The 27,062-nt window shown below is 32.2% G+C and overlaps 2 protein-coding genes across 5 annotated transcripts; both read right to left on the reverse strand.

Moving 5' to 3' along the window:
• Nucleotides 1-5,777: 5,777 nt before the first annotated feature.
• Nucleotides 5,778-14,097, reverse strand: LOC25495714 (glucose-6-phosphate 1-dehydrogenase 5, cytoplasmic). Of its 3 annotated transcripts, none has more exons than XM_013595942.3 (16): nt 13,822-13,894; nt 12,582-12,784; nt 11,846-11,931; nt 11,548-11,614; nt 11,269-11,455; nt 10,936-11,093; nt 10,784-10,852; nt 10,278-10,336; nt 9,414-9,450; nt 8,367-8,438; nt 7,869-8,016; nt 7,569-7,664; nt 7,301-7,371; nt 6,858-6,973; nt 6,341-6,386; nt 5,778-6,253 (listed from the first exon to the last, which is right to left on the reverse strand). In XM_013595942.3, exons 1-16 carry the CDS (start codon nt 13,877-13,879, stop codon nt 6,086-6,088), a joined length of 1,641 nt encoding a protein of 546 aa, XP_013451396.2. In that variant the 5' UTR covers nt 13,880-13,894; the 3' UTR covers nt 5,778-6,085. The 3 variants fall into 3 exon arrangements, with proteins under 3 accessions (XP_013451396.2, XP_024641884.1, XP_039682487.1); XM_024786116.2 differs by lacking the exon at nt 13,822-13,894 and adding an exon at nt 13,944-14,097 and having other exon boundaries at nt 5,850-6,253; XM_039826553.1 differs by lacking the exon at nt 13,822-13,894 and adding an exon at nt 13,944-14,076 and having other exon boundaries at nt 6,058-6,253; nt 12,582-12,778.
• A 2,017-nt stretch (nt 14,098-16,114) lies between these two features.
• LOC11422085 (plant UBX domain-containing protein 1) lies at nt 16,115-20,478 on the reverse strand. Of its 2 annotated transcripts, none has more exons than XM_039826742.1 (7): nt 20,310-20,478; nt 18,474-18,570; nt 18,260-18,328; nt 18,005-18,072; nt 17,790-17,919; nt 17,263-17,367; nt 16,115-16,564 (listed from the first exon to the last, which is right to left on the reverse strand). In XM_039826742.1, exons 1-7 carry the CDS (start codon nt 20,370-20,372, stop codon nt 16,365-16,367), a joined length of 732 nt encoding a protein of 243 aa, XP_039682676.1. In that variant the 5' UTR covers nt 20,373-20,478; the 3' UTR covers nt 16,115-16,364. The 2 variants fall into 2 exon arrangements, with proteins under 2 accessions (XP_039682676.1, XP_039682675.1); XM_039826741.1 differs by having other exon boundaries at nt 18,260-18,331; nt 20,310-20,477.
• Between the last annotated feature and the right edge of the window lie 6,584 nt (nt 20,479-27,062).

A 27,062-nucleotide genomic window follows, 5' to 3' on the forward strand; every position in this document is an offset into this window, starting at 1 on the left:
ATTTCACTTTTTTCATTCATATTTTTCTCCACTTATAAACATATTGTCAGATCATGCTTCAAGTGGACATAAATGGCTGATGGGTCCAATATCGGAAACCTGATAGCAGGTGGCCCAACGGATCTTTAAGGAGACTCTGATACCATCTTAGAAATTGTGGTTGGGCCTAACACAACCCAACAAAATCGACTTATGAGGTGAAGATTGCCCCCACTTATAAACATGGGTTGTTAGACTTAACCCGTCATATTTTTAATAAATTAGACTTAGGATTTGCAAACCATAGTTGGTTCAACCTATTTTCATCCTTAACTACTACAATGGTTAACTTACATGGATTGCTTAATGGTGTAGATCTTGGACTTTGAAGTTTGTTTCTTTCACGGTTTAAGATTCAAATCTTTACAATGTCAATTTCTATGGGTTAGTCCATATAAAACTTTATTGTGACTTTTATTGGATCCACATTGGTGTACGGTGAGATTGGTCCCCTAGGTTAATCGGTTTTTGAATCGGATACCACCGAATTTAAAAATAAAATAAAAAACTATTGTAAAGGATGAACAAAGAAAACATAAATTAATGTAATGAACGTGTGGAGATGAGATAATTTGACATTATCAAATTAAAAAGTGTAAATAATAAGAAAGCAATGCACGCGTAGGGGACATGGTTGATATGCCCTCTTGAGAATATCCCCTCGAATACAGTTTCTACTTTTCCATAAGATCTCATATAGTATTTGCACAAAACACTACAGGGACAGAACAAAAGCTTAGTAAAAAGGGTTAAACTGACCTCCATGCTCGTATAAACTAGTTTTTCATTACTAAGGAGAATATATTATTTTACTATTTTATATAGTTAATTTCATATTCAATTTAGTTGTATTAAATCGTTTGTTATTAGGTTACCACTATCGAATCACACTTCATATGCTCAATCTTAAACGTGAGGGTGGACGGTAAGAATCCTACATTGAATGAAATAAAGGTCCGACGATGTTTATATGTGGTGGATGAACCTCACTTTATAAACCGATTTTGCAAGGTTGAATAATGCATATTACAACTTTCAAAAAACGTACATCAGAGTTGAGTGTGGTACAACAATATCTACTATTATGTGTTTGCTTTTGCGGTGAAAAGACAAAAAACATGCGTCCATCAAAAAGCTCCAAATAGCAATTTCACAATTTTCACGATTCCACTACTTCGCGACGTGATATTTCAACGTGACGCGATTTCTAACTCAAATCCAAACATGCACTATATCAATTAATCTTATGACCACAAGAAACGTACATGTTGAGTAATGAACACATTTGTGAGAATCAATGACCTTAAATGGAAGGTTGGTAATTCCTTTAGATAGTGTTAGTTCACCTTGTTTAGTACATGATAGTGGCAAGGATTACTAAAAGATTTTGGTGAGCTGTCTCTGCTAGGTGCTTAATAGTCCTAAGTCCAACCATTCATGTTCATTGATCTTGGAATCAATTAGCTCTCAAAAAGCAAAAGTGAACATGTGAAAGGTAGCTTTTAACATAGGTACTGCATCCAAAAGAGCTTTATAGGACATGTTGCATGCTTTTAACAACAATTATATGTGCATATCAACATGTCATGTCAAAATCCAACCTTCTCAAGTATCATTTTCTTGCCTCTTCTTTTTTCTTCTTCTAGTCTTTTTCTTGCTTTGATGGGGGTTCATGAAAATTCAGCTTCACATGGGTGTCAAAGCAGCACATAGCCATCACTAATAGCCTCTCAATATCCTATTTTCAAAAATGATTTTGAAGATTTTAAATTGATTTGATATGTTTGGAGGTTTTATATTAGAATTGATTTTGCCATTAGAATCGATTCTAGCTTAAAGTTGATATTTTTAGTTTTTGCCTCCAAACATGATCTTTTTTTTTCAAGGAATTTTATTGTTTGACACACTTTCGGTTTACAAATTTAAACATAACTATTTTATCTTAAACTTAGTTTGAACCAAAATCAATTTTCGCCACCATATAGCCGAACACACACTCTTATATTGTTTGTTTGCACGTAATCACCCATGTGGTTCTGCTCAACTAGTTAACGACATTCAATTACAGACAAATTTTTTGGGAGAACCCGAGTTCGAATCCTAACCGAAACTATTATTAGCTAGACTTTACTTATCTGTCAGTCGAACTTTAAATTACAAAGACCTCATTCCTCTAAAAATTGGAGAGTTAAAACCAAAAAAATACCTCATTGTTGATGCACCAATTAAAACTTTTAGATCAAGATCAAACAACTCAATTCTAACTTTATAATTTAGATCTAATTTACAAAAATTGGAAAATGAATTCTCCCATCTTGATCCAACAGTTAGATTGTGAGATTGCATTACATGTGTGATTCCTAATTGTTTGATTATCGATAGGGCCACATATGTCGTTATAGATGCATGCTCCACATATTATACCATTTAACATATGGATAAGGAAAAATGTTTATTGTTACATAAGAATTCTATGTGGCAACATGTAACTCTTTCAAATAATAACCACCAACATGTAATTCTATGTGGTTATAGGCATTGCCCATGCATAAAGGATTCAGGTGTATTAAAGCTCCTGTATAAATGGAGTTCGAGAAGAGGTTCCATCATTGTTGGTATATTGTATACAATCTTACCCTATTTTTTCTATACAAGATATTATTTTTAGGACTTGAATCTATGACCTTTCGATCATATGACCCAACATTGCTTATGCATAAGTAATGAAAAAAATATCAATAATCATACATTTTCTCATTAGGTTGAAATGTCTACTAAAGTTAAATGATGGTGTAACATTTTAACAAAAACAATGTAGTTATAAATTATCCATATAAGTATATAAAACTTATAATAGCTATTTTCTTTATTTTCCCAATCCTTTAATCATTGGACCACAACTGTGAAGAACAAGATTAAATAGACAAGAAGTAAGGCAAGGGACCACTAAATTCCATCAACTACTGTCTTAGTTAAAGCAATTAAAAAGTTCACAAGACCCATTACCTACAAGGCTAATCCTGAATAGTGGACCCCACCAAGTCAATTACATTAAAGGGATATATCATATGATTTTTTAGTGAACCTAAAAAAGGTGATGTATTTATTTGAACAACCCATCTGCTTAATCCATTAGCAAGGGGGCAAGAGATGGTGGCTTCCATCCACAAAGTTCTAATAGCAATGTCAAAACTAGGGTCCACTTACAAGAAGCAATAAAAAATATAATTCAGATATATCAAATTAGAATATTAATTTATCATTTTTGTAACATGTATCATGTGGTGAAAACAATGCTAATCATAACAAATCTCGTTGCATTTCTATTATTTAAGTGAAAATAATAAACTTTCTACGGTTCTTTTTACTAAATAAGTTATTCTTATGTGTGACTGATATGAATTACCGTCAAGATCACATTTTTATTGAATTTAACTAGGAATTAAGAACTAATAGTTTCGTTGTTGTGACAGACTCTAATCTATCAAACTTTAGTGCTAATGTTAATTATGGCATGTAAGTTTTAGAGCTTGTTTCTACCAATGTCCAACAAACTATGAATTTTCTGATTGATTCATGACTAACATGGATAAAATAGATGAGATTGTTGACACAGATCAACTATTTCAATTGGTGGTCCCAAGAAAGAGAAAGAACAAGAAGCAGCGGCCCGAGGCGAGCAAAGGGTTCAAGGTGGGTGTCTTTGGCCGTTCGCCTCGCTAGCTCTTTGATGGGAGTTGCCTCTCATGCTTTTTAGGCTTTATCTTTGTTTTCGCTTTCCTTTTTCTTTTACCGCTATTGTTTTTCTTGAGGGTTTTGGTTTAACCATCTCTTTTTGTACTTTTTTCTTTCTTTTAATATATGATGATCAGGATTTTGCAGCATCGACCCCTCTAAACCTCTTTTTGTGTAAAAAAAATCTTAAGTAAAAGACATTCAATTACAATAAACTTTATCTAATTAGTTCGATCTAACATGTTAAAAGTTTAAATCAAATTTTCTAAGGAGATCTTAAAAAAATAACATAAGACATATCAAATTAAAATACAGTACAAAGTTCAAACCTAAATTATGAAGAATATAAGGCTATCATCTTGTCTAATTGAGTTGGACAAGCATTTATAAAGTTCAAACCTAAATTATGAAGAATATGAGGCTATTATCTTGTTTAATTGAGTTTGACAAGCATTTATAACTAATTTTTGTCATATAATTTTGATGTATAAAACCCTAACTTAAACTACTTAACCCTAAGTATCCAAATACTCAACTGATCCTTGAATGAAAGCAAATTGATTTGCATAATTATCATTTGTTACTCAACTATTTTAAATTTTTAGGTTTAAAAGAGAATGTTTGTTCGTCTATATAAGAATTCACTTTTTTTCTTTTAATAAAAAATAAAAAAAAATATAAGAATCCACTTTAACCATGTCAAAGTTTTTTAATAAAATATTCTACAACCACAATTGCAGCCGCAATATCAAGATTTTATATTATTGCGGCTGCAATTGTCACAAATTTTCACAATATCATGGATCCCAACATAACTGCAACTGCTGCCTTGAAGTACAATCCATGTTGCACAATCAATTTCTTGAAATTTGTACAATTCATGTTTCACAATCAATATGTCTGGTGAAGAGGATTTCTTGAAATTTAAATTTGAACACCTTGATTGCTTAGAGTTTAGCCACCAAATATATAAATAAATATAGGATCCAACAATCAATTCTATCTCTCCCTAGTAGTTTGGTATTTTCTTTTCTATGATACCGTAAAGAAAAGCCTTACTTTTCCGGGTTTTACTATATGATCTTTTGGCATTCCAAAGCCTTTCTTGTGCTTTAGTTTTTATTTTTTATTTAGTGAAGGTATAAAACTTGGATTAATTTCTTTGTAATCTGCTTGTATATTACCAAGCGAAGCACGGATACTGATACAGATACAGACTACATAGAATATGCAAGTGTCGAGGTTTGAACACCTAATTCTTCACTTATTCATCTTAAACAGTAAATTTCTAGTAACTGAACTGATTGACCAAAAGAAGAAAAAAAATGTTCACTACATACGTGGAATACCAAACTTCTTTTAACATGACACATGCACCGCGTGGAATGTTTAACAGCTCAGTTCACATTTAACAGAAATTATTAAAATGGAAAGTTTTTTATAAGGGTAAATTTGTATAACTTTACCAGGCTAAAATGAATCTCTTAAAAGATAAAATATCAAAATAAATTTTCAGTAAAAGATAAAACACAAAAAGTATATGTTCCGGACCTGCCATAAGGCCAATCCCGCAATGATTCATGGACCAAACGTCCACCAGACTAAGGCACATCTCCTGCAAGGATACACCAACAACGATGCACCTTACCTTAATTAAACACAACCCTGTTCATCTCACGCCGTACATGTGGCCCTTAACGGCCTCCTAATAAGGCGCCGTATTTCTTGGAGACGGTTATTCTCTCACACGGCAATAAAAGGGTGACTTAGCTTCACCCCCAATGTATGATTCCTTTTCCCACACTTTCTTACACATTCTCTCATTTCTCATATTGACTTGATCGTCAAAGTGCTAACGAGCCTGCAGGCACCTTTCGTCCCACCATGAGATTGCATCGCCACTGCACTGGAGCACCGTGCCGTCACCGTTGCCACCATCCGTTCTCGACAGATCAGTATAGGAGTATTATAGGCTTTAAAAATAATATAACATCACAGTAAAATTTAACAAGGTGACTGTAATTTTTGTTTTATTGCTGATACGTAGCCATTACATAATCTCTTATTGGAAAAACTATACAAAAGAGGAATGAACTTTATTTTCCATTTCTTTTGAAATCAGAAGAACATTATGTTACACAAACCAAGTGAACCAACCACTGGCATTTATTTTGAAAGCTTAATGCAATAAACCTTATATAAAAAAAATTCACAGTTCAAAGGTAATCTTCTCAAGTTTATTGAGTAAGTATAAGCAACTGAAAAATCCTCATTCAGTGTAAGCCAGTAATGTATGAAGACACTGATCTTTCTACAAAGTAGGAGGGATCCAAATGTAACCATGTGTTTGAACATATCCAGCTTTTTCTAGCAATTCATCAGCTTGTTTAGGACCTCGGCTTCCAGATTTGTAAGGGATTGACTTGAATTCACCCTTATCGATTCTGTGCAGAAGTGGTGTAAAGATTTCCCAAGATGCCTGCATACGAGATAAAATACAAACATTAGTGAATCAACAAAACCGTGTTGCAATAATCTATTACCAGGAAGCATATATTGAGCTTACCTTTAACTCGTCTCGGCGAACAAAATGTTGCTGATCGCCTCTAATTCTGCAAAATATGTTCCAATTTTCATTACTATAAATTTAAGTCCATTTCTTTTAAACAAAGGAACTGATTCTAAGCATGTGTTTGGTTCTACGGTGGCGAAAAGAATGATTTTAGTTAAAAGTGAGTTTTAAGGTAAAATTATTTATGAATATACATTCGTGTAAAACAGAAAAAGTGGGTTGAACGATAAATTTGAGTGTAGAAAAATTGTTTAGAGGCAAAAGCTATCAATCCGAACTTCAAGTTAGAATCAATTATAGAGGTAGAGTCAATTCTAATCAGAAATCTCCAAACATATCAAAACCATTTTAAGTCTTCATAAGCACTTTTGGCTATCTAAAAACTGAATCAATACATGTACTAGTAATTCATGTAATTCATGCAATTCAAATTCTTTTTATATACCCTTTAGCATCTTGAGACTTGTTTGTTTAGAAGCAACAAAAACATGAACTAGGAAAAGTAACATACGTGTCAAGAATGAGACGCTCATAGGCCTCTGGAATGGTTACATCATGGTAGCGTTGTCTGTATGACAAATCTAGTTCACTTTGAACTGTTGACATCTCCAGTCCAGGTTGCTTGACCTGCACGAAACATCGAACAAGTCAGTCTACTCTAAGAAATACCGTTTGATGATGTTCACATTTAATGAACAGAGCATGATGAATTTGACATGTACTTATGAATATTTATTTCATCATCACAAGATAGTTACATGTTAAGTAGCAAAGTCGCCAAACATGTTTAAACAAAATTTGATTCCAAACAATGTCATGAAAATTTGTGTCCGACACCGATGCAAGTGATTATTCCATTTTCTCAAACTATAGCATGAGTTGATGTGTCAATGTCAGCGTCGTGTCCGGTGTCAGTGCTTCATAGGTACAAAGTTATCAGAATAGTAGACATACCGTAAGCTTCATGTACATAGCTTCTGAAGGTTGCAGGCGCATAACAAACTCATTTCTACCCTGTTTCTGACCTAAAAAAGAATAAGCATTCAATAAATTATTAACATAAGTTGATGTTTTGGGCAAACGGTATTTGCCATTAAAATACGGAAAATACATGCTAGCTAATATAATGCCCCTTTTGATGTAATCTCTTCGATGCATGTTACAGAAGAATGCTTTGAAGAGAATTCACCTACGTAAAAAAGAAAAAGGTATGGTGCCTTACACTTGAAAATATCACCGGGAACATCCTTGAACTGAATTCGTATGTCCGCTTTTCTTGAATCTAGGGCTTTCCCTGCTTTTAGAATGAAAGGAACACCTAACACAAAAAAGAAATTTGGAGTGAATATGTCTCAATTATTGCATTGATCAAAAGCATAGAAATACAACAGAGATTATGAAAGCTGCATGCACGCAACAGAAGCACATATACAAATAATTCAAAGGGAGGTCCAAAATTTCCCCTAAATCTACAGTGCAATTTTTGATTTACGAAAAAAAAATGCTCACGCTTTTCACATACCCTCCCATCTTTCGTTGTGTACTCGCAGAATAACACTTGCAAAAGTTGGAGTGTTTGAGTTGTCAGGTACAGTTGGATCATCTCTATAGCCTTCATACTGTCCGAGAACAACATCCTCATCTTTAATAGGAAGTACAGATTCCAGAACCTGCATTTTTTATATCGAGAAAAAGATTTGAGACAAGTTGAACTCAACGATAAAACTCGAAGTAAACATAAAAGTGAAACTGCCAATTTTCAAGTAATTAGTTATTAAATATGTCTCTTTGCTACACTTGTGAGTAAGCATTATGTTGTAAATAATGTATATTTGTAAAAAAAAAATGTATATCTGTAATTAACGTATGTTGTAAATAACGTATATTTGTAAAAGGAGAGCAAGACGTCGGTACGATTACGGAGTACGGACATTGATTACTTATATCAGAACCAGAGAGGCTTGAATGAAGTGACAGAAGAGGGTAATAATATCCACATAAATTTAAAGGAAAAACAAACCTTCACTTTCTCGTCTCGAATGTGCTCAGGCCTCATAGAAACAGGCTTTTCCATAGCAACCAAGCAAAAAATCTGAGTTTGTCGAAGAACAATAAGATTCACATATTAGGCTCATAAATGTCTGATGTAAAATTATGGAATTGTCATAGGGCTAGTTAACAGGCCTGATAAGTTTCATAAATGTCTGACATAACAAGGTTGAAAAAAAATGTGTGCATTGCAAAACCAGAAGTATGTTTAAGTTGGTCAAGAAAATATTAAATTTTGTAATCACTGATTACATGCACATTTAAGTGCGCTTATAAGTACTACTAGGGTCTGAGTGAAACTCAATCCAATACTTTAAATTAAAAATGTCAGAACTGAAAATGATTTACTATTATCTGTTAAAACATAGTAAAATACAAAGTAGTGATAAGGTGACAAAAACACCAAATGCGAGGCCACCAAAAGCAACCAGCAGCATGGCCTTTGTTTAAGGTCATGTTTGATAAACAACTTAATTAAGTGTTTATCATATAAGTGCTTAGGTATAAGCTATTTCTATAACAACAATAAAATAAAGTCAATCTACTTTCATTTTAAGTTATAAGCTGTTTTAATAAGTTATCCTGGAGAACTTATAGAAATAAACTGAAAATAGCTTATGAACATGTCATGAGTTGTTTCTATAAGCTCTCCTGGACTGTCTCACAAATGTTTATGCCAATAGATAAGCTCACATAAGTCAATCCAAACAGACCCTAAATCATTGAATAGAAATGTTGCCTTTAGTGTAGCCAGTAGCCTTATTTACTTTATTAAATGCCAGCATTTTCTTCTAACACACCTTTAGCTATTAAAATCATTTTTTTCCAAACATTACAAATTCAATGCTTTAATATTCAGCACAAAAAATTTAGTCAAGTTTTTGTGCACATATATATCATTTTGTTTTCAATATTGCACCAAAGAATCTATTTAACTTTATAAGAAGGCCATATCACCAACAAAAATAAACAATATCAAAATATAAAAATAAATTTCAGTATAAAATGAAGGCATCACCTGTAGCAGATGGTTTTGAATTATATCTCGGATAATTCTGCAAATAAAAAGAAGTACATTATTTATTTTGGTTTACTGATCATAATGATAGAAAATCATTACAAAACACAACAACCAATCAACCCAATATTTCATCCCACTAGGGGCCTGTTTGGATTGAGCTTATGAAAAAAAGCTTATGCAAATAATTAAGCTTTTATGTTATTCATAAGATCTTACTAACGAAAATTGTATATTCATAAGTTTTTTTTTTTCAAAAACTACCTTGACAAACTTATAAATAATATATTAATGCTTATTTATTTTCATTAGCTACTGTACATAAGCTCTAAAATAAGCCAATCCAAACGGACCCTAGGTGGAGTTGACTGCATGGATATGAACATGCTATAATTCCCTATCACGTACTAAGTTTAAGGATACGCTATTTACATCTAAGTCTTTCTTGAGACTTTGTTCTATCTTATTTTCCTTGGTCTCCCTCCACATCTAACTACTCTACATCTGGTTAATTCACCTTTCAGACGCTTTTATGAGTTTTACATCAAACCACCTAAGTCGAGATTCTATTATCGTTTCTTTACAACGGAATTTATCCAATTTTTTTCTTCTAAAACTCGTAATCTTCTCTTATGTGACCATTCATCCACATTAACATCTCCATATGTGGCACTGAGTTTACTTCCGTGGCATTTTACTGCCTAACATTCAGTTACATACTCTTACTATTATGTGGTAAAAAATTTCCTTTCATCTTAACTTCTACTTTCTTATCGCAAATCATATCTGAAATATCCCGATATCAAAATTTCTGAATATCACTTCAGTTTACAACCTATTAAAGCAGAAAATTACCACACATACCCGTACTGGTCAAAGTAACCACCCCGGCCATCAGTGCCAAAATCTTCTTTGAAAACAATCTGCCAAAGAAAAAAAGAAGCCAAAAAAGTCAAAGTTTAAACAAGATTCAACAGATACGATAAAACAAAATGAAATATGAATTGTCGATCCCAACTAACAGTGCCTTCTCCAATTTCAATAGTATCACTGAAGTTTGTTAAGAGTATTGATTAGGCTTGTAATATTCTGCTATTGTTGTTTATCTTAGTTTACTCTTAGTTTAGCTCAAGTCTTTAAGGCAGTGACATGTGTCACCTATTCATTGCACCTAGCATGTGCCTATAAATACTTGTATACTCTGTTATTCATCATAATGAGAATTTACAATTTCCTTCTCTTCTCTCTTCTCTCTCCTCTAACTGAATTCAGTTTCAACCTTCATCAAGGTTTAACAATGGCGGTTTCAACTTCTAATAAAGTTTAACCCTCAACAGTCAACCCAACATAACTTTGAAAAAAGTTCTCACCTGCACATTAGCAATGTTGTCGCGGTTCCACAAAGGCAAGAAGAAGCGATTTGCAAAACGAAGCACCAACTGGAATATAAGTCAAACAAAGAGATATTAGGAAGTGTTTCTGAAGCAAGCAAGAAGTGTGTTATAATGTGGTCATTCATTACCATATTCTGCACTAATTCCTTTCCCAAGTAGTGGTCAATACGGTAAATTTGTGGTTCTTCGAATAACCCTCCAATCTGAGTGCTGAGTTGCTCTGCAGATTCCAGATCCTTACCAAAAGGCTTCTCAACAACAATACGTGTCCACCCTCCATGATCAGCTACAAAATTGAAATAGATGAAAACATCAATATAACATTACTAAACACCGACATGGACAACAGACATGATACTAAAATCGACAAGCTGACTGTGATACTGATTCAAAATTTAAGCGGTGAATCCAAAACCTAGTCTTGATCATCTCAAAAACAAGGTATGATTAAAACATCTTACATTTATTCATGCAAGCAGTCTTGATCATCTTGGACACCGATGGATATACCGAAGGAGGAAGTGCAAGATAGAAAAGCCTCCGAGAAGAGCCCTCAGCAGTGTTTGTTGTAGATTCGTGCTTGGAAATTTCTTTATCCAACAAACGGAAATCATTCTCAGAATCATAAGAGCCACTTACATATTTGATCTATCGGCAAGACAAATGCAAAAAGGGAATGATCATTTGATCAAAGAAAATTGCAGATAGTTATAAAATAAACCAATGACGCGAATGCTAACCAGATGTAAAAACTTCGATACAGTCTCTAACTTTTCAGGGGAAGCATCCTTTTCCTTAACAAGATAGCTGCATATTAGGAACGGATATCAGACTTATTACATAACAATCATAGAACAAACTTCATAGTAAATTATTTAGCTAATATAAACATAAAGATCCTAGAAATGCACTTGGTTATTCATTTGTGTGATCTACTTACTGAAAACAAATCAATGATTGTGAAGTAGCAGAAACAACTGATTTATGAAAAACATTCTACTTATTTTATGAATAGTGGAAAACATAAGAAAACCTCACCCACGTAAGCGGTTTCTCAATTCTTCATCAGAGATTTTTGTCCTTGCATAACCAAAAATACAGACTTCATTTGCTAGTAGGAATCCCTGCAAATATAGCAACGAAAATTTAGAAAACCTTTTGATTCCGGTGAGAGTAACAAACGTCTTTAGAAAGTATTTCAGGTAAAACGATGAATTAGGAACGGATATTGACTCAGATTATCAACAAACACCAAAAATTAACAACGAAAGCTTTTGGAATGTGTGTCAACTATGCAAATCAAACGACACAACTGTATTATGTCATGTTATAAACCAAATTGTTCCAAAAGATCAGTTAAACTTAAATCTTTTTTAATGGTTTCACTAAAACTCATCAAATCTTTGCGACATATATAATATATGAAATAGGAAAATAAATAAGCCAGTACTTGATTATACTTAACAACATTCCGAAACTTATTCCATTAAGGGTGTCTTAACGGTCCATTAAAAGTTCAATTATCATCTACACTATATTGAATACCCTTTCTCAAATTAACTCATATGATCCTACATTGACACTTTAAATTGAAGGTGTAGCCGTTGTTCGATACTTGTCGGTATCTGACTCTGACACATGTGGTTACATTCAATCACTTATATTTTTTCAAATTATTACTAGTGTCTACATGTTAGTATCAGTGTCGTGTTTGGTGTCTATGTATCAATGCTTCATAAAACTAAACAAAAAACTGAGTGTTGCCGAACCGAACCTGCTTGTACAGGTTGAAGAGTGCTGGAAATGTCTTCTTCTTAGCAAGATCACCGGAAGCACCAAGCACAACAATTGAAAGTGATCCATTTTCAGGTCCATTATTATCTACTGACAAAGGGGAATCATTTTCTATGCTAGATCTTTGCACACACTGCCAACAATCCTTTGTTGCCATCCTCCAGAAGTACCAAAAACCTGTATCTGGTATATGATATCAATCAAATAAGTTAGAATCAACCAAATTTGGACAAAAATAAACTTGCATCCTACAATAACATTAATAAGGACTTGGATCCTCCGCAGACAGACACCAAAAAAAATCTCAATCTTAAGGCTCTATTTGGCAAAAAATAGTAGATAGTTGATAAACTAGCTTACAGAGGATGAGGTTATAGCGAAAGCTTATAAGCTAAATATAACTTATAGTGGATAAACTACAGGATTGAATTTATAGTGTTTGGTAAAATTAGCAGTCGAACTAGCTTATAAACATGAAATGACAAAAAAGATATGTTTATTAATATTTAATTTTATTTCAAGTAAGATAATAGGGGTAAAATTCAGAGAAAAAATTATAAATTATAAACTTTAAGCTATATAACTTATCATTTTTGTGGGCTAGTCCATACAGTGGCTATACTTAGTGGACAGTGGAATTGGTTTCCCAGATAAATCGGTATTTAGGCTGTATACTAAAATTTAAAAAAAAAAAAAAAGTTATAAGCTATAAGCTAATTGAATTAGCTTATCAAAATAAGCTTTAGGACCCATTTGGATTGGCTTATTTTGAGTTTATAGAAAACAGCTTATGCAAATAAGTAAGCTTTTATTCATTATTCATAAGCTTGTCAAGGTAGTTTATGAAAAAACTGCATATGAAGATACAATTTTGGTTAGTGAAAACTGATAAATTAACATAAAAGCTTATTAATTTGCATATGCTATTTTTCATAAGCTTAAATATAAGCAAATCCAAACGGGCTATATGTTAATTGAATTAGCTTATCAAAGTAAGCTATAAGCTAGTAAAAAGTAAGCTATAAACTCTGTATGAAAAAAATGTTATCAAAAGAGTCTCTTTTTTTGTCATCTGAGCTTATAAGTTATAATTTCAAAATTTGGCATTGCCAAACAGAACCTTAATCTAATACAAACCAACAATTATTCCTAAGAATTTGATTCCTGATTTCACACCAATATCAAGAACAATAATAATTTAATAGAATTTCACATAATACCAATAAAAAACAGTGCTTTCTGGAACGAACTGATCAAAATCTGAATTACAAACAACATTGAAACAAATCATAATAATGAAATCAAAAATGTAAAATTAGAGATAAAGGGTATTGAAAATTACGTTGATAACGTTATGAATAAAGAAACCAAAGAGTTTGGAACAGAACAGGATTCGAAGGTTGTTTTGTAAGGTTTGGAACAGTTTGGTTACTTTAATAGCATCATCTTTTGAGTCAATTAATGATTGTGACAGACACAATAATTTAAGTCCACCCACTCTAGTGATGCAAGTTATTAACTTCAGATATATCGTCCGATCACTATTATAAACAAACAAAAATAAATTTATTAAATAATTGATGTATTTAATCTATTAAATAATTGATATATCTTACCTTAAAAAAACTGATATATCTAATCTATATTATAAATCAGAAATATAAATTATTCAATGAAATCGAAGAAAATTTCTTAATAATATAATAGTTATTAGGGATTATTTTTCCTTGCGTAAACCAAGATCATCTGCATACAATTATAGAGATTGATCCCTTAAGCATTATGGGTCATAATTGCTGCATACCCAAAACTATATTCGAACTTAATACTTTGATTTAGTTAGAAGAGACATCAGTCATCTCATTTAAACGCTGATTATATAAACGATTGCAAGTTCTCTTACAAGCAATATTATTAATTACATTAATGAGTAAAATATGTACTATATTCTATATTCTTCCATATTATGAATAGACCAAATCACACAATAATTAAGATTATCATAACAAATCAATGTAATAAATTTGCTACTCTCATTATTAATTGTGTTTTTTTTTTTTGACATAGTTAATTGTGATTTGTTGTGTGGTCAATTTCAAATGATTTCCTTCTATTTGATTTCACAATAAAGTAATATATAATTATACTTTATTTTATTTTTATATAAAGTAATATATAAATAATTTGATGTTGTATAATGGAGGATTTCATTTTTATATTTGTAATCATGTAGTGAGTCCGACAAAAGATAATGGTGGTAATATATACAACTTGACTACTATATAGATTCTACAGAATAGAATAGTTCTTTAAATACACATCTTGTCACCATTAACAATCTTTGTTCATTGAAAAGGGTTAGTTTTATGATTAATACAATAAACAACCTGAAACCATTCATTATTTTGTCTAAATATTCAACAACAAAAATTACGTTTTTATTTTATTTTTATAAATAAAAAAATAGTAAAGTTATTAAAAACTCATACACATGTAAGAGTGTCGGAATTCAAACTCTGATCATAACGTCTGGTCAAACAACTTCGACATTTGTACCCTCCGAGCACCTTGTGTAAACAGAAATTACGTTTATAATTGTGTTTTTTTAAAACCAATATGTTTATAATTTCAAAGGTATATTTTTGACAAAAATTTTAAACATACATGAAAAGTAGATTTTTAATAATTTAATTTTTTTTAATAATTTTTTTTCTTGTAACAAAAATTTTGGAACTATTAACCATTTGCCAATAAGAAATCATGGAAAATTTTCTTTTACCGCAAAAGTTTATGGAAGTTGAATATACCCAACATGTCTTATTTTATTATTGAAGAAAGCAAGGGAGTGGGTCGGCAAAAATTAAAATTATTGTTATTATTTACATTTATCAAGTTTTAGCACTTTATTTTAGTCAAAAGAAGAAAGAAAACAAAATATTTATACTTTCTTTATAGCTGAAATATCATCATCATGGCGGCTTTTTAAAATAAGGAAGTCTCTCATGTGATTTATGATGCATGATGATGATGATGATGATGGGTCATCTTTGTACATAGTTAAAATGCTTAAAATATAATAGCAAAATAAAAACATAAAGTAGTTTTTTTAGATTCGTTGTGTTAATAAATCCTAATTTAATAGGTAAAAATGTCAAAATTACTAGGTTAGACGTCATGATCGAAATTCAAATCCCAATCTCTACACTTATGTATGAGTTTTAATAATTATTTATTATTTCGTCTATCTACCCAAAAAATATTTTAAGAGAGAATCCAAATCTATATCTTTGCTTTTAGTTGAAAAAGGATGCATGCACCCAAATCCTACAAAGTGAAAAGTCCAATAATTTTTTTTTTTTTTAAATTATCTCTGTAAAAAACCGACTAATACGAGGACCGAGGGGTCAAATCACACCATCCACTTGTGGGGTGGTCCATTTAAGGCGCATAACCTGTATGCATTTAACACACCAAAATTGACACAAGAAATCAAACATGAGACTTTGAGAAGAGTGAGAGAGAAGTCCCATAAAAAACCATATCCATATGCCAAGTAACATGATGCACCAAGTAAATATATCCATATGCCAAGTAACATTAGCCATGAGAAAAAATTACCACCAAGTAAATATCCATATGCCAAGTAACATTAGCTATGAGAAAAAATCACCAAAATGAACAACTTTGAACATACATACACGCACAAAACAAGGAAAGTCCCCTCCATCAACTAAACCACTTAACTACTGTTGGGAAAATGATATCACATTTTCAACCACTTTGGCTTGACAAGTTTTTTCTCCGCCGGTTTTCTCTCTTCAGCAGGAGGTTGCACGACAGGCTCAGCAGACACCGGCTCAGACTGTGCAGGATTTGACGACTGGCCTTTATCGTCAGAGAAATTCAAACCTTTCAAAGACATGACCTCTTCAGGTAGGTAAGGGCCATCGTCGCTGCTATCACCTAAAATATCCCATTAACACCAAGTTAATAAATATATCAAAGAGCTTAAAGGATTCGGATTCAAATCCTGGTGAAGAAGAACATATCAACATTGCCTCTAATATATTAACATATCACAATTACAAACAGTAAAACATAATTTTGTGATGAACGATATTCACAATTTCACAATGAAATCCTCTCCTGACTGAAAAACTAAATAGTTTGCAAGCAAATTTAAGGGAATCTTTTAGATGAGACAGTTGACAAAAGTTAATGCAACTAAGTTGACAAAAATATAGCAGAAAAACTACACCAAGTTACAGAGAAACATTTGAGTTGCGAAAAATACACCACAGGTTTCAGTGTTACTTATTTATGTATAGTAACATGCACAATTTCTTTGGCAGTTTCCTAGGAATATACACGGCAACAGCCCTAGCAATGGTACGACCATGGTTGAAGAACATCGGCCATGGTGACAGATTTTTTGCTAACCGGCATGGCCAGCTTGTGAAGGATGGCAGCACCATGGCATTTTTATGGCGGATACGGCAGCTTCAAATGGCAAATTTTTGGCTTTTTGCCATAGTGTACAATCGGTAAAACTGGGTACAACACAAAACAACAACCTAGCAACCATGCTATGGCATGATGACAGCAATGAACAACTACAAAAAAACCTTCTCGCACAAGGTGGGCATGAACAGAAAACTCACCTTTTGAAACATCATATGAGAAGTACACAATGGCACCAGGGCAAAATCCAACAGTATAGAAATCCTGGGAAATATCTTTGACCAGCTTCTTAGGTGGAGTAGTATCTGCATTATAAAAAGCACATGTGATGATTCACTTAAGTTAAGCACGCATAATCAAATGAACTTTCAATACGATGACATCTTCTAATTCATGTCAAAAGACAAGTTGCTATGAATTAGTAGGCGTTTAGAGAAACGCCTTAAGTAAACTCTTATTAAATAAGTGTTAATCATGACAGTTTAATTATGTTGATGTCATCAATTCTTAAATTCAATGTTATTTTTGTTTGGATTTGCACGTTGAAAAGCTACTTGCATTCTCAAGTTTTGTTTTCACAGAGAGGACATAACTGAAGTCTACATAAAGTGTTTACATAAGCTATGTCGGGATGCTTATTAAAATAAGCCAAAAGACAACTTATGAGCATAACTACAAGCAAATACAGTCCAAAGTAGATTCATATACAGGATATTGAAATGCTTACATAAATAAAATGGCTTCTCTGGTTGTGCAATCACTTTCTTGAGGAGATCAATTAAACTCTGAATGGTTTCTGATGGATGGAAGGTAGCTTCCAGTGTGTGATTATCAGGGAAGCGAACTCTAATTACAGCCTGAAAACAAGATTGAACCAAATGATAAGATAAATTTGTCCCTTGTTGATCTGATTTGCTTCAATATTCGTGAAAATCTAATTACCTTTGTTATTCTGGACCTGCGAGCTGCCAGATCTGCATCTCGAAGTTTTCGAGTCTTCAGGAAATTATCTGTACATAATACATATAAATAACAATGTCATGAAGGGGATACTAGTTTGTTTATCAATTGGAGAAATACATGTTTATTTTATTCAAGTTTTGAAAATTGGGAATATATGTTTAGGCTAAGCTTATATCGAAAACCGCATAAACTTTAGGAAGATTATATATACAGACGGATTAGGATCAATTTTACCTTCCTTTTTCGTAGCCAAGATTTTGTAATAATCTTCAGCAGTAAACTCATAGAACTCTTCTGTCTCCTCTTCTTCCGGAAATAGCAACAAGAAATATAAGCTTAACTAGGATACATTAGGAAGATTATATATACAAACATCAACAACTTGAAATTCTAAATGCACATATATCTCAAGGCATAAAGACGGACAAAGTGAAATTGCTATTACTACCTTTGTTTGCTGCATCATTTGGTGATGCAGAAAGTGACATTGTTTCAAAAACACGAATTTCGCGTCCAAATTTTTCATGCATCTCTGCAATTTTGTCCTGTTGCAATAAAACATGACAATGAAAAAACCGTTAAGAGTATAAACTTTCAAGTTTCAACTAGAAAAAATAGCTGTGATAGATAAGAAAAAATAAACATGCATATGCATGGTACGACAGAACAAAAAACCTAGCAACCATGATACAATATTTCACAAATGACCAAAGACTTCAAAAACAAGATGCTTTCACAAAAGACCGAAAAGAGAACAATTTTACAGTTATCCTAGGAGAACTTCAAAAGAGAATTTGAAGTTGTCAGAAAAAAGGGTTGTAATAATGAATTAATAGAGTTGTAATGAATTAATTCATCAAAGAAATCCATTGGTATATGGTTCGATTTAGTTTGACCTTTTTATTTCAACCACATTAACCGCATTAAAAGAACATAATACACCGAATTAGAGAGTGAATCACAGCAGAAGAAAATGTAAATTGATAAGAGCATATTCCACAAAAACTGATAGGAAGAAACAAAATTGAGAAAACATACCAAGACGAATTGGGTCATACTCATATTCGTTCAATTGATTTAACAAAATCAAAGGATTTAAGGTTCTCAGTTACAGCTTCAGATCCGCTCAATCAATGGCTGCGTGTATCACATAAAACTTTTATCTTTTAATTTATTTATGATTTTAGTCTGATATTATTTACAGAAAATTATATTTGTCACGAAAAATACGATCACGAAAGCAGCGCGAAGGCTTAAATAAGTGATAACATGCCAAAAATACTATGCTAATCGTGCTACCTCTACCGTGTTTTCCAGCAAAAAGAGCTTTTAAATGGTCACCTAGATATCGTGAGTACTTCGCGAAGTTTATCGTGATAAATAGCATGAAGTGCTTCTTATTTATTTATGAAACAAAAAAAAACATGATTGTATCTAATTTATGATTTTATGTCCTTTTTTGGCTATTATGATACTCTTTTTTCTCACTTCACAAAGGCAAAAACTTCATTTATCCCTAATAAGAGAGGTTTTCTGTACAACCTTTTTGGCCAACAGGATAAGAAGCACAGGAAAACAACTCAAGAAAACCATAAACAACAACATCAACAAAGCCTTATCTCACTAAGTGAGGTTCACTGCATTGATCAAACGACGCCATAATGTTCTACTTCTATCAAATACGATATTTGTACCGAACTCGTTAATCTCTAGAACTTCCTTAATGGTTTCACTTATGGTTTTTCTCGGTCTTCCTCTTCCTCCAGGTGATTTGACTCCACTCCATCTGACTTACTCTCCTTACCACCACTCCATCTGACTATCAAAACCAAGTCTTATCCCACTAAGTAGGATCGACTACATGGATGAAATTACGTCATAATGTGCTATCTGTAAACCCTATTTCGGTCCAACTCATTAATCTCTAAATCTTCCTTACTAGTTTTTCTAGGTCTTTCCTCTGCCTCACTAGCTACTCTTAATTTATTTTCATGTTGAAACCAACAAGATTAAAACTTATTAACTATAAATCAACACATTCATCTTCTTGATGCATAAATCAATCATCTTTAACACATCAATATTGACAATTCACAAATAAAATCAAATAAAAACCAAAATAAATAAATAAACAAAACCCAGATGACAAATCAGAAAACAAAAAAAGACCCAGATGATAAAATAACATGATTAAACTAAAAAACAAGAAATAAATAATAAAACAATCAAAAATACAAAATTGAAAATGAAGAAAAAGAGATTTTTAGGTGAATGAGAAGAATACCATTGAATAAGGGTTGGTGATTCTTCTTCGTTTGGATGATCGAGGAGAGAGATCAACTACCATGAGAGAATTGTACAAGAGTGACGGTGGCGATGATGAACGAAGAAGAACAAGAACAGAACCTTCGATAACTTGTTCTTTATTTTCGTTCTTTTTGTTTTGTTTTGTTTTTATTGTTTTTTTTGTTTGAGTCGGTGCATCAAATATTTTCTGAAATTAGTTTTTTTTTTTGTTTTTTTATCAAAAATTTAAATGAGTTGGATGTTGGGCCGACTTTGAGGCTCAATAAACGCAATTTTATTCTCCTAACTCAGTTGGTAAAGACAATGCATAATGTATGCAATGGTCGGGGTAGAACCCCGGCCACCACCAAAAGAATAAAAACGCAATTTTATTAGAATTATGCTCTTCTCCTAATAGATTTTGCTTGCTCCAAACTGAAATGTCTATAATGTCCGTGCGTGAGTTAAATCACTCACCTTTGGCGTGACTTAACTCACTCGCCTTTGGCCGATGGTCTAAGCACATAGAACATGATTTTTGGATAGTGGTCAATTATTCAAACTTGATTTTGCACGTTTTTTGACTGCATTTAGTGTAGTTAAAACCTATGTAAGTCATTCCCCCTGTAAATACCCTTCCAACATTCACCATTCACACCATCATCTCACATTCTCTCCTCCTCTTCCTTCTACAATAACAATGTTTTTTCATCCTTGGTCTTTCATAGAAAGAGACCTCTTTAAAAATATCAGGGACTGTATGAGCAGTCAATAAAGATAGCAACGCACTGCAAATAAATGCAGTTTGTTTGGATGCAAGGTTGACATTGAAGGTTTTTTCACATTAGACAAGAAACATACCTTATCCAAGAGGGTTTTGCTTTACCCCAAGAGGGTTTCTTTTTACCCCAAGGGGGCTAAAAAGTTCTTGGGGTAAAAATAAGCAGATTTAGTATTAGCCCGATCTCCTCTTCCCTAGACAAGAAACATATCTTATTGTAAATGTATCAATCATATTAATAAAATGAGATTTTATGTGAATTATTTTTGTTCCTTTATTTTTATTTATATTTGCTTTTATTCTATGATTTTGGCATCTAAATAATATAATGTCTTCAAATACTAATTAAACCCAACGTGAATTCAAATAAAAGTGGCACAAGTACACAAAATCAATTAAAAAATACACAATTTTATTTAGTTTTAATTTCATCTGCATTACATTACATTACACTCTCCCTAAATATATGTGGTATCATCATGATGTTGAATTGAAATTTAATTCTTGAAAGTTTGCAAAAAATGTTGGCATGGAAGTGTCGTTTACTTCGGGTAGAGATTTGCAACCTTCATTGAAAAGTCAAAAGAATGAAAAGAACACCACATGTATTCTATCAAATCCACTATATAAATTCTCACATCGAATTCTCTCATATAAAATAAGTGATCACATAAAGGAATGCATTGCAAGAGGTTGCTTTGAGCTTAATCTTACTGCCCTACCTACTGACAAGTTTCAATTGATAGAGGAGCACGATCAATCTCAAAAGAACCTCTTAGAGGTGCATTCCTGTCATCACATAAAAAAATGCATTCCAAGAGGTTGCTTTGAGTTTAATCTTACTGCCATGTCAACTGAAAAGTTTCAATTGACAGAGGAGCATGATCAAACTCAAAGAAACCTCTTAGAGGGGCATTACCTTGTGTGATACTCATTCTATACGAAGGAATTCGATGTGAAAACCTATAAGTTGATTTGCTAGAATACATGTTGTGTTCTCTTCATTCTTTGACTTTTCAAAGATTTTGCAAATCTCTACCCTAAGTATAAGACACTTCAATACCAACATCTTCAACAAATTAACAAGAATTAAACTTAAATTCCAACAAAATAAAGATACTATATAATAATGATGCTACATAATCATAATTTTCTTGCGGAATCAAACTGTTGAGAACATCTTCACGCGATCTCAACAACGTGACAAACATATCGATTCATGGGAACATGACGTGCTGACAAAAAATCGAGAACATGCTCCTCACATATTGTTGACGTTCGTTAACTCTGGCCGACTGAACGTTATTCTCCCCTCGTCGAACGTTGGACGTTCATACTAAATGTATTCCACACTCCTTATGTCTCCGAGGTTGAGTCTTTAGTTGATTTCTTTCAGTTGATCCTTGAGACCTTATAACGTGACATTAATGTACCGAATCTTGAAAAACTGAGAAATTCCACCATTGAAGCGTATGCAAACACTGAACAAATCGGCCATTGTTTCAAATCTACACCATAAAAAAATTAAAAATTAATGAAAAACTCTTTCAAGCATTTCAACAAACACTTGGAGTGCAAATTATACATAAACCCTAAAACTCATAACTATAACATAAACATTCAAACGTCTAAACAATTAAGCAATATAAGTCATTTACATGTAACATTGTATCATTTTTTGCAAAAATAATCAAAATTTAAACAAAACCATAAAACTAAAAAAATCTAATTTAAGAGGAAAAATCTAACATCTAAACAAAAAAAAGTTAAAGGGGTTTGATTATGAAAAATTACTTGTTATTGGAGTGTTCTTTGATTTGAACTCGAAGAAATGAGGATATGTCTAGCCTTTAAAACAACACGCTGCGTGAGTTAAGTCACGCAGAATTAACACAGACGTGAATTAACTCCCGCAGGGAAAATTTTGGAAATTTGGTTCGGAATGAGTAAAACGTGTTGGGAGAAGAGCAGAATTCATTTTATTAATAGAAAATTTAGACGAGTTCAACTTCGGGCATACATCAAACTTCAACGAACATTTATAGAGATATATATTTATCATAATCATTTACCAAAAAGATCTTTACATCGACAACCGGAGCTGAACCACGACCTTGTAGCGGATAAGTCAATTCTTTACCAATCAATCTTCATTGGCAATATATATTTCTTATATCTAATTTAAAAAAATATTTATCACTTAATTTTTTTTTTCAATAAGAAAAACTATGAATGTAACTAAGTTATTGGACTAGATTAATGAGCTCATAGGAATACAGATCGTTTGAAAGAACCAAATTCGATTTCTAGTGTAAATAATTATTGATCAAATTTTATTAACTTTCCGATCAAACAAGGAACTCTTTCCTTAAAAATCGAAAGGTTAGCACAAAAAATGTGAGTATTTTTTTTAGAGAATATTTTATTTACTCTTAATTCTTGGAAAATATGTCACTTGAATTTTTCTTTTTATTTTATTTCTTGGAAAATATGTCACTTGATATTTTTTTTCCTTTCTATCAAGCATATTACTATCAAATTGGGTTGGACCGATTGCACAAACAAAAACTTTATCATGGACATAGTACAAGGTAACACATTTTGTGATGCCTCTGGAACCACCTCGTCCTGCATCTATATAAGCTTAGCGTCAATGTAATTCATTAACATGGAGCTTAGCGTCAAAGAATCACATGGTTCCAAGGTTGTTCCTATTAACATGGAGCTAACCCTAATTGGATATCATAGGTGTTCTTGTTGTAGGTTCCTTAACTCTATCCTTTATAAATACTATAAGATAAGATAAGATATGTTTTTTATCTTAGGAATTAATATTGAGCCCACGACTAAGGTTTGTCAAAAAATAAAGTAACTCACAATTGAAGGACAATTTCTCTCTTAGCGTTAATCACTTTAAGAAAATGGAATCGTAGTTGAGGACATCAGTAGAACCTCGACTAAATTCTTGCCCCATCAACAAATTTGGCATGTCCATTAGGACAATACGGCCTTTACCACTGAATAACTCAATTCCCCAAACAAAATTATGTTTGGCGTATGCAGGCGAGGTTTGCAAAGATTCTTAGTAGTATGGATCACAAAGAGAGAATACTAATGTAACATCTAATATATTAACATTTGCTGATTATATGAACACTAAGTCATTAGAGTTTTTTCCTTAAAAAAAAAAAGAAAGTCATTAGCCTAGAATCTTTTATTTTTAGTTATTGCTTAGAAAGTTCATTAGTCGTAACTAATTATATCTGTAATGATATGTTTTCTATCATGTACTATAATGCAAATCATAAGTGAATTCAAACAAAACGTCATGGAATGTGGACATTTTATTCAAACTAAGCACCCTTTCTCAACAAGAATGTGAGCTTATAGTAAACTTTTCAAAAACCTTGTTAAACACAACTTATGAGCATATCATAAGTGCTTTTTATAAGCTCTTTAAACACTTACGAGATTAGTTCAAATCACAGATATCAATATGCTTACACAAATAGAATTTTTTTTTTTGGTCGTGCATCACTTTATCGAGGAGATCCATTAAACTCTCGATGATTTCTGTCTTCTGATGGATGAAAGGAAGCTTGCAATGTGTGATTTAAAGTCTGAAAAGCAATATCAAACCAAATGAACATAAAATCACCCGTTATTGATATGGCTTATTTTGATATTCGTCAAAATCTTCAAGAAAATCAAATATTCACCCCATATTGATCCTATTTATTTTAACATTCATGAAAATCAAATTAATTTGGTTTTCTTGACCTACAAGCAACCATTTCAGCTACTCGAAGCTTACGAGTCTTCGAGAATTTATCTGTGCATAATACATTTAAATAACAATGATGAGTCGTTTCTAGAGTCATTTCCTCATAAAACACAATTCTGAGGATTGATTTTAGCTTCCTTTTTGTAGCCAAGAGTTTGTAATAATCTGCAGCAGTGAACTCATAGAACTCTCGTCGGTTTCATCTTCCTAAATAAGGACAAAACATATAAACATAATCAAGAAAGGTACATTAGGAAAATTATATCTACAAACTTACTATTACCTTTGTTTGCCAGCATTTGGTGATGGAGAAAGTGATAATGTTTCAAAAAGCCGAATCTCTCGTCCAAATCTTTCGTTCATCTCTCCAATTGTTGCATGTTGTCATAAAACACGACAGTGAAAAAACCGTTAAAGGAAGTAAAAATAAACAGAAAAAACGCAATATTCTTCTTATTGCACAAATCAATCATGTTTTTTCACAAATAAAAACATAACAACGTCAATCAAAAGTGGACATGAAACACATCATCAATCAGAAGTGTCTGTGTCACATACATGTTCACTAAAGAACAATGTGTTGATAGATGACATAAAAAATAAAAACTTCAACAAAATCAGTCAAAAAAAAAATGTTGTGTTTTTTTTTTTGTACAAAAAATTTAGTGTTTTTTTTAATAAGCAATGTAGTGTTTGGCTGATACAACGTATCAAAGTAATTTAGAATCAACTTTTTTTAGAGGTAAATTTAGAATCAAATTAATCAAGGAAAAAGTACTAATTTGGAATTAAATCAATAAATATTAGAGTTTTTCTAATTACGTAAGTCTCCTTATAACTCTGTTATGTAAAAAAACAATAGCTATAGCCTATAAGTTTACCTAGAGAGGATCCGTTTTTCGGCAGATAACTGATAGTTTGATAGTTTTAGAAGAAATTGAGTTCGATTCCTGATGACTTATCTTGACTAGACTTTATTTCTGTGTTATTCATTATATCTTTGATTTAATTATGCATTAATGCTTTCTCCGTGTAATCTGAAAATGATAATTTGATTTAGAAAGTGTGAGATATCGGTTTTTTATCTAAAAGATATGCATTAAATCATGTGTAGATACTAATGCCTAGACATATATGGTTAGGTTTGCATTCATGTAACTATTCTATTCAGTCATATGTCATTGAACCAATCAACTATTTTGCTTAACATTGGAAGTCGATTGATACACATGATTTCACGTCCTTAGACAAACATGTCAACATATGTTGAGGGATAGGCAGAGACATAATGAAATTAGGAGGAGTATATGATGAGGGATGACAAGCTGACTCTACATGCTTATGATATAAAACACAATTAAGAACTATCATGGGGTTAACTATAATCCTCCTTGAAAAGAGATTACGGCGAGTCAAAATCCTATCATGAAGTAGCTACCACGACAAAACCTTCACCTTTAGATGAGACCAAGACTCCCACACACTAGAAAGAAGTCATACGCAATCCAACAACTTTGTATTCATTTGTTGCTATTCGTCAGTAATTGTCTCGCACCATTCATCTTTTCCCTATTTTAAAAATGGAAGAGACTTTTTTTTTGACCAAAAAAATGGAAGAGAATTAATTATAATAACAAACATAGGATATCATTATTTTAAAATTGACTAAATATTTTAAAAATAGAAGTATATCAATATAATAAATAAGGAAATAATTTCTATCATATCAACATAGTTTCTAATGCAGCCTCTACCTACGATAGAAATCACAAAGCCAAATTAACATATCATTATAAAATGGTTTATTTTATTTTATTTTATTTCTTTTGTGCATTAAACGTGAGATGATTCAAGCAGGATATAATAAATTTATCATATCATATCTCCTAATTCTAGCAATAAAACAAACCCTTAATCCCACCGTCCACCGACCATGACGATCACATTGATCGACTCGACTCGTTCACATATCTATCTCCAATGATATGTTGCCACAGCCCCACTTCCTCTTATCAACCTTCACTCTTAGGCTTACAAACATCTAACCATTAGACCCAAAAAAATCTTTCTCACATCTTTTTATACGTGGCTCCAAATCAGCAAAATTAATATTTATTTACTTTTAATGGTATCTCATTAATCACTACCCAAAAAATTATTATTATTATTACACTACCAAAAGAAAA

This window comes from Medicago truncatula, chromosome 6 (genome assembly GCF_003473485.1).
Source record: "Medicago truncatula cultivar Jemalong A17 chromosome 6, MtrunA17r5.0-ANR, whole genome shotgun sequence".
Lineage (NCBI taxonomy): Eukaryota > Viridiplantae > Streptophyta > Magnoliopsida > Fabales > Fabaceae > Medicago > Medicago truncatula.

Bases quoted from the DNA above. Each gene is read 5' to 3' on its own strand.
- LOC25495714 (XM_013595942.3), bottom strand. From the start codon at position 13,879: ATGTTGTTTGTAATTCAGATTTTGATCAGTTCGTTCCAGAAAGCACTG. The intron at 12,785-13,821 runs GTATTATGTGAA...ATCATATACCAG, and splicing joins GAAAGCACTGTTTTTTATTG to ATACAGGTTTTTGGTACTTC. The intron at 11,615-11,845 runs GTGAGGTTTTCT...CCTAATATGCAG, and splicing joins TTGAGAAACCGCTTACGTGG to CTATCTTGTTAAGGAAAAGG.
- LOC11422085 (XM_039826741.1), bottom strand. From the start codon at position 20,372: ATGGTAGTTGATCTCTCTCCTCGATCATCCAAACGAAGAAGAATCACC. The intron at 18,073-18,259 runs GTAAAATTGATC...TATTATGTACAG, and splicing joins CTTGGCTACGAAAAAGGAAG to ATAATTTCCTGAAGACTCGA. The intron at 17,920-18,004 runs GTAATTAGATTT...TCTTGTTTTCAG, and splicing joins GCAGGTCCAGAATAACAAAG to GCTGTAATTAGAGTTCGCTT.